The 7,814-nt window shown below is 56.2% G+C and overlaps 2 protein-coding genes across 3 annotated transcripts; both read right to left on the bottom strand.

The window, feature by feature from the left end:
• Nucleotides 1-994: 994 nt before the first annotated feature.
• On the bottom strand, nt 995-4,517 carry PACS1 (phosphofurin acidic cluster sorting protein 1). The gene is made up of 3 exons (XM_015851214.2): nt 4,164-4,517; nt 3,389-3,475; nt 995-1,166 (listed from the first exon to the last, which is right to left on the bottom strand). Exons 1-3 carry the CDS (start codon nt 4,322-4,324, stop codon nt 995-997), a joined length of 420 nt encoding a protein of 139 aa, XP_015706700.1. The 5' UTR covers nt 4,325-4,517.
• Nucleotides 4,518-5,602: 1,085 nt separating this feature from the next.
• SF3B2 (splicing factor 3b subunit 2) lies at nt 5,603-7,784 on the bottom strand. Of its 2 annotated transcripts, none has more exons than XM_015851215.2 (3): nt 7,590-7,784; nt 6,927-7,112; nt 5,603-5,780 (listed from the first exon to the last, which is right to left on the bottom strand). In XM_015851215.2, the coding sequence occupies exons 1-3, from the start codon at nt 7,767-7,769 to the stop codon at nt 5,709-5,711; spliced, it is 438 nt and encodes a 145-aa protein (XP_015706701.2). In that variant the 5' UTR covers nt 7,770-7,784; the 3' UTR covers nt 5,603-5,708. The 2 variants fall into 2 exon arrangements, with proteins under 2 accessions (XP_015706701.2, XP_015706702.2); XM_015851216.2 differs by having other exon boundaries at nt 5,603-5,777.
• Between the last annotated feature and the right edge of the window lie 30 nt (nt 7,785-7,814).

The following is a 7,814-nucleotide window of genomic DNA, read 5'->3' as shown; positions in this document are numbered from 1 at the left end:
GCTTGTTGTGTTGATCAGGTGGTTTGGAGCTTTGTTGTGTGTGGTTTGGGTGTGCGAAGATTCCTTTTGCTATAGTGCTCGAGTGTTGGTGTCCTTGTCTTGGTGGGGCGCTGCTAGGGAAATCGGTACTTAGTGTGGTGTGTTGTGGGTGGTGGGTGGGGTGGTAGGTAGAGTGTGGTATTGTTGGGGGGAAGGGAGATGGCAGATGCCGTGGCGTGTTTCGCCGCAAATTCTCTCTGTTGAGATCGGGTCTGCGCGGCTCTATAAGTCGCCAGGTAGTAGGCCCTATATGTGTTTGGCTCGTCTGGGTTTGCTATGTGGATGGTATCCGGTGGGATTAGGTTTGTGCTGGTTTGTTGGCGGTCGTTCCTAGTGATAATTGCGTGGATAATAGTGGGTCTGGTTCCGGTTTGGTTTTTGTCGTGTGTTGCGGGTGTTTTTTTGTGATGTTTTTAGAGGTCACGCGGTTGTAGGTTGTGGTAGCGTTGGGATATAGTTCTTGTGTTTTTTTCTTGCGGTTCCTATTATATCTGATATTGTTATGTTGCCTTTCTTTTTAGCCCCAATAAATCCCTATTATGTGCCTCCCATAATCACTATAGGTGGCCAGAACCCACCTAAATCGCCCTACTATGTCCCACCATAAATCCCTAATTCACTGTCTCCCATCACCACTGACTAAGGGTTGCGAGCCTCAATAATCCCTATATGTGCCCCCCATAATCCCTATATGTGCCCCCCCATAATCCCTATATGTGCCCCCCATAACCCCTATATGTGCCCCCCATAACCCCTATATGTGCCCCCCATAATCCCTATATTGTGCCCTTCTCACTAATCCCATTACTGGTGACCTCCCCCATAATCCTATATGTCGCCCCTAACCCTATATATGCTACCCCACATGGATCCCTATGACTGTGCCCCCCAAAACCCTATAGTGTGCCCTCGGCCCAATAACCGCTATAAATGTGGCACCGGTACCCATTAATCCCTATATGTCATATGTGCCCCCCATAACCCCTATATGTGCCCCCCCATGAACCACGTCCCCTTTGCCCCCCACCTGTAATGAGAACGTGAGCGCAGCTCCGCTCGGATCGGCCCCCCTCCGCCCGGGAGCGGGAATCTCGTTGGAATGCGAGAGGACTCCGCCTTCGAGCCCACTGAGAAACAGCAGCAGAATGAGTACCCACAAAACCACCATAACCACAATGAGACCCCCCCCAATAACCCACATAGACCATGAGACCCCCCCCAATAACAAACCCCATAACAACAATGAGACCCCCCCCAGAAACCGCCATAATACCAAACAATGAGAACCCAACCCAAAAACGAAACCGAACCAAATGGGGACCCCCGCCAAAAACCATATATCAACAATGGACCCCAAAACCCACATAACACAATGAGACCTCCCCGCAAGACCGCCATAAAACCATGGGAATCAACCCCCCATAACCACCAATGGGAATATCCCCATAACCAACAATACCCCAAAACCCCAAAGCCACAATGGGACCCCCCCAATACCCATAAAACCAATGGGACCGCACCGCCAACAACCTCATAACCATAATGAACCCCCCCCCAAAACCATAACAATATTCAATGAGACTTCCCCCACGATATCCCCATAACACAATGTGGACCGCCCCAATAACCCCATAACAACAATGAGACCCCCAAAACCCCATAACCACAATGAGAACCTCCCCAAAACCCCAATAAACCAACAATGAGACCCCCGCCAAAAAAGCCTCCATATACACACATTAGAGTACGCGGCCACCCAAAACCCCATAACACAAAATGAGACCCCCTCCATTCCATAAACCATAAACAATGGGAATGACCCGAAGTCCGAATAACACCCATAACAATATGGACCTGACTCCCCAAAAAACCCATAACCACAATGAAACCCCAAAAAACTGCATCATGACAGCCAATGGGAACCAGTCCGCCAAAACCCTCAGTAACAAACAATGGGACCCCCCAAAAGACCCCATAACCACAATGGACAGATGATCACCCCCCAAAACCTCATAACCACAATGGGGTCAACCCCCATAAACCCATAAATACCACAATGAGGGACTCGACCTCTCCCCTCAAAAACCACATAACACACAATGAGACCGCCCCCAACATGCCCCATTAACAAAATGAGAACCCCCCTCAAATACTCCCGGTAACAAGACCAATGGGAAATCTCCCCAAGAACCCATAACCACAATGAAGACATTCCCCCCAAAAACCACCAATAACAACAATGGGCACCAGAACACCCCCAAAACCATAAACAACAATGAGACACCCCCCAAAACCCAATAACCACAACTGAGACCCCCCAAAACCCATTAACAACAATGGACCAACCGCCCCAAATAAACCGCCCATAACACCAAATGGGACCCCCAACATCCCATACGCACCAAATGGACCACCAACCCCCATAACGCACAATGAGACCTCCCCAATAACTCACCAATAACAACAATGAGGACCCCCCAAAAACCCCGATACAACAATGGGACCCCAAAACACATAACAACAATGGGACCGCCCCCAAAACCCCATAACACCAATGGGATCAAACCCCCATAACCACAATGAGACCCCCCCAAAACCCCATAACAACAATGGGATCCCCCCCAAAACCCCATAACAACAATGAGACCCCAACCCCCATAACCACAATGAGACCCCAACCCCCATAACCACAATGAGACCCCACGCCAAAAACCAACATAACAACAAATGGGAACCCTCCAACCCCATAACCATATGAGACCCCAAGAAACCCCATAACCAACGAATGTGATATTAACCCGCCCTATATACCCCAATGGGACCGACCAAGCACCCCGTAAAGAAGCAGCAATGGATCCCCCCCACCCAGCCCTCCCCATTATCCACCTTCAATTTCTTCCCTTCCCCGCATAAGGTCCCCCCCACACCCACAGCCCCCCAAAAAATGATCCCAATGGACCCCCACCCCATAACCACCCCATGCGCCCCCCCCACCCCCTCATGCCCCCCAAACTCCCCCCCCACCCCATAAAAACCCCTTTTCTATCCCAGCCCCCCCCAAAAATCAATGAGACCCCAACCCCTATAACCTCCAATCGTACCCCCAACCCCACTATGACCACGCCAATGGGCACCCAACTCAGCACTATAACCCAATGGGACCGTGCCACCCCTATAACCCCAATGGGAACCACCAACCCCTATACCCCAATGGGAACCCCAACCCCCACTACACCAAATCGCGACCCCGGCCAACCCCCTATTAACAACCATGGACCCCCCCACCCCCAACCCCCCCATATCCCCGTACCCCCTCCCGTGTACATCCCCTCCCGGTTCCCCCCCACACCTGCAGTTAAACGGCCGATCACCAACGACGTTTCCCGGTTCTTTGTCACGGAGCAGCACGAGCCGCTGCAGCGTCAGACTGAGCAGCCTGAGGGGAACGGGGACGGGTCACACGTACCGGGATAACGGGATAACGGACACCGTAACCCCGTGATACCGGTAATACCGGACACCGTAACCCCGTGTTACCGGTAATACCGGACACCGTAACCCCGTGATACCGGTAATACCGGACACCGTAACCCCGTGATACCGGTAATACCGGACACCGTAACCCCGTGTTACCGGTAATACCGGACGCCGTAACCCCGTGATACCGGTAATACCAGACACCGTGATGCCGTGATACCGGTAATACCGGACACCGTGATACCGTGATACTGGTAATACCGGACGCCGTAACCCCGTGATACCGGTAATACCGGACACCGTGATACCGGTAATACCGGACGCCGTAACCCCGTGATACCGGCAATACCGGACACCGTAACATCGTGATACCGGTAATACCGGACACCGTGATACCGGTAATACCGGACGCCGTAACCCCGTGATACCGGTAATACCGGACACCGTAACCCCGTGATACCGGTAATACCGGACGCCGTAACCCCCCGTTACCGGTAATACCGGACACCGTAACATCGTGATACCGGTAATACCGTGATACCGGTAATACCGGACACCGTAACCCCGCGTTACCGGTAATACCGGACACCGTGATACCGGTAATACCGGTAATACCGGACGCCGTAACCCCCCGTTACCGGCCGTACCGGGGCACACATGCCGGTGAGCTGCGATCCACGTCCCAGGCCGCGAACAGGTTCATGTGCACGGGCCGGGCCGGGCTGTTCCCCGGTTGGGGCTGAACCCCCGGGGGGGGCGGCGGGGCCGGGCCGGGCCCAACCGAGCGCTCCAACATGGCGGCCGCCATTACAGCCGCACGGCGACGCTGATTGGTTGGATCCAACCGGATGTTTGTGTTCTCGTCTCACTTCCGGTGATTCTCATTGGTTGTTTCCCACCAGCCCTCGGCCCGGCCCGATGTTGAGCCGCTGATTGGTTCTCCCCGCCCAGCTCCGCCCCCCCGCGATGCTCATTGGTTGATTCCGCTCCCACGCGCCTTAGCACCGCCCCGTCTTACAGATGATTGGCTGCCCGCACCCCGCCCACGCTCCCATTGGCTCCCCTCGCTCACCCCGCCCCCTGGGGGCTTTTTCCGGGGGTCACTTGGGGTCATTTTGGGCTGATTTGGGCCCATTTTAGGTTCATTTGGGTTCATTTTGGGTTCATTTAGGCCCATTTTGGGGCAATTTGGGCCCATTTTGGGCTAATTTGGGTTCGTTATGGGTTCACTTGGGCCCATTTTGGGGCGATTTTGGTTCATTTTGGGGTCTTTTGGGCCCATTTTGGCCCATTTGGCTTCATTTTGGATTCATTTGGGCCCATTTTGGGGCGATTTGGGTTCATTTTAGGTTCATTTGGGCCCATTTTGGCTCATTTGGGCCCATTTTGGTCCATTTTGGGCTGATTTGGTTCGTTTTGGGTTCATTTGGGTTCATTTGGGCCCATTTTGGGTTCCCGTACCTGGAACATTTGGGATGAAACCAGAAATGGGCTGAAAATGGTGAAGAAACGCCGCTTTATTTACAAAATATGGGGGTACAAGGCAGGAATGGGATGAATGGGGGCAATGGGGGTGAATGGGGCCATAGGGGGCAATAGGAATGAATGGAGCCATAGAAGGTAATGGGGATGAATGGAACCATAGAGGACAATAGGGATGAATGGGGCCATGGGGATGAATGGAGCCAGAGGGGGCAATAGGGATGAATGGGGCCTTGGGGTCAATAGGGATGAATGGGGCCATGGGGTCAATGGGGGTGAATGGGGCCATGGGGTCAATAGGGATGAATGGGGCCATGGGGTCAATGGGGGTGAATGGGGCCATGGGGTCAATAGGGATGAATGGGGCCATAGAGGACAATGGGGATGAATGGGTCCATGGGGGTCAATAGGGATGAATGGGGCCATGGGGGTCAATGGGGATGAATGGGGCCATAGAGGACAATGGGGATGAATGGGGCCATGGGGGTCAATAGGGATGAATGGGGCCTTGGGGTCAATAGGGATGAATGGGGCCATAGAGGACAATGGGGATGAATGGGGCCTTGGGGTCAATGGGGATGAATGGGGCCATGGGGGTCAATGGGGATGAATGGGGCCATAGAGGACAATGGGGATGAATGGGGCCATGGGGTCAATGGGGATGAATGGGGCCTTGGGTTCAATGGGGGCAGCAGGGCTGTGTGGGTCCATCAGAACTTGAACTCCTTGTATTTCTTGCCCCCCCCTCGTGCGTCCTGCGGCTGCGCCTTGCGCTTCTTCTGCTGCGGGGAGCAAAGGAGCAAAGGACGGTGGTGAGGGGGGAGAGGGGCTGCTATGGGGCAGCTATGGGGCAGCTATGGGGCGCTTATGGGGCTGCTATGGGGCTGCTATGGGGCCAGCTATGGGGCAGCCTATTGGGCTGCTATGGGGCAAGCTATGGGGCAGCTATGGGGCAGCTATGGGGCTGCTATGGGGCAGCTATGGGGCAGCTATGGGGCTGCTATGGGGCCGCTATGGGGCAGCTATGGGGCTGCTATGGGGCCGCTATGGGGCAGCTATGGGGCAGCTATGGGGCTGCTATGGGGCAGCTATGGGGCTGCTATGGGGCAGCTATGGGGCAGCTATGGGGCTGCTATGGGGCAGCTATGGGGCAGCTATGGGGCCGCTATGGGGCCGCTATGGGGTCCCTATGGGGCTGCTATGGGGCAGCTATGGGGTCCCTATGGGGCTGCTATGGGGCAGCTATGGGGCTGCTATGGGGCTGCTATGGGGCTGCTATGGGGCAGCTATGGGGCTGCTATGGGGTCCCTATGGGGCTGCTATGGGGCAGCTATGGGGCTGCTATGGGGCCGCTATGGGGCCGCTATGGGGCTGCTATGGGGCCGCTATGGGGCCGCTATGGGGCAGCTATGGGGCTGCTATGGGGCTGCTATGGGGCTGCTATGGGGTTGCTATGGGGCTGCTATGGGGTCCCTATGGGGTCCCTATGGGGCCGCTATGGGGCTGCTATGGGGCCACTATGGGGCTGCTATGGGGCCGCTATGGGGTCCCTATGGGGCCGCTATGGGGTCGCTATGGGGCCGCTATGGGGCCGCTATGGGGCTGCTATGGGGTCGCTATGGGGCTGCTATGGGGCTGCTATGGGGTCCCTATGGGGCCGCTATGGGGTCCCTATGGGGCCGCTATGGGGCCGCTATGGGGCAGCTATGGGGCAGCTATGGGGCCGCTATGGGGCCACTATGAGGCCGCTATGGGGCCGCTATGGGGCTGCTATGGGGCTGCTATGGGGCCACTATGGGGCCACTATGGGGCAGCTATGGGGCTGCTATGGGGCTGCTATGGAGCCACTATGGGGCTGCTATGGGGCAGCTATGGGGCTGCTATGGGGCCGCTATGGGGCCGCTATGGGGCAGCTATGGGGCACAGACCTTCTGCTTGGCTGCGTGCTCGGCCACCATGTCGCTGAAATCCTCCTTCTCCACCTGCGCCTGCTGCTCCCGCACGCGCTCCTCGTATTTCTGGGTCATGGCCGTAGGATCCAGCTCCAGCTCCTCCGGCGCCAGCGCCACCTCCACGCCCTGAGCCTCCGCCGACGGCCCCTTGCGGCCCATCACCTGCAGGGGGGGGGAATAGTATCACATCAATGCAGCACTGCCCCATAACTGCCCCATAACTGCCCCACAACTGCCCCATAACTGCCCCATCACTGCCCCATAGCCACCCATAACCACCCATCACTGCCCCATAACTGCCCCATAACTGCCCCATAACCACCCATAACCACCCATCACCTGCAGGGGGGGCAATGATAACACGTCAATGCAGCACTGCCCCATCACTGCCCCATAACTGCCCCATCACTGCCCCATAACCACCCATCACCTGCAGGGGGGCAACAATATCACATCAATGCAGCACTGCCCCATCACTGCCCCATAACTGCCCCATAACTGCCCCATAAGTGCCCCATAACCACCCATAACTGCCCCATAACCACCCACCACCTGCAGGGAACACTCTTACAGACCCAAGGTGCCCCCACCCCATAACCCCCCCGCCCCATAACCCCCCCCATAGCTCTGTGTTCTCACGGCCGCCATATCGTAGATGTGTGTGGATCCCATCATGGCGCCGCCCACTGTGGCCGTTCGCTTCTCGGGGACCACAGTGAAGAGCTGGGGGGTCTCGCTCCTAAAGGGGGGACGTGAGGGGGGCGGGTTGGGGCGCTGTGTTCTCTGCTTGGTGCCCCACAGCGCCCCATAGCGCCCCATAGCACCCCATAGCGCCCAGCTGCTCCATAGCACAACAGCAATAGT

Source organism: Coturnix japonica, unplaced genomic scaffold, assembly GCF_001577835.2.
Source record: "Coturnix japonica isolate 7356 unplaced genomic scaffold, Coturnix japonica 2.1 chrUnrandom790, whole genome shotgun sequence".
NCBI lineage: Eukaryota > Metazoa > Chordata > Aves > Galliformes > Phasianidae > Coturnix > Coturnix japonica.
This window is presented reverse-complemented; position numbering and strand designations above follow the sequence as displayed.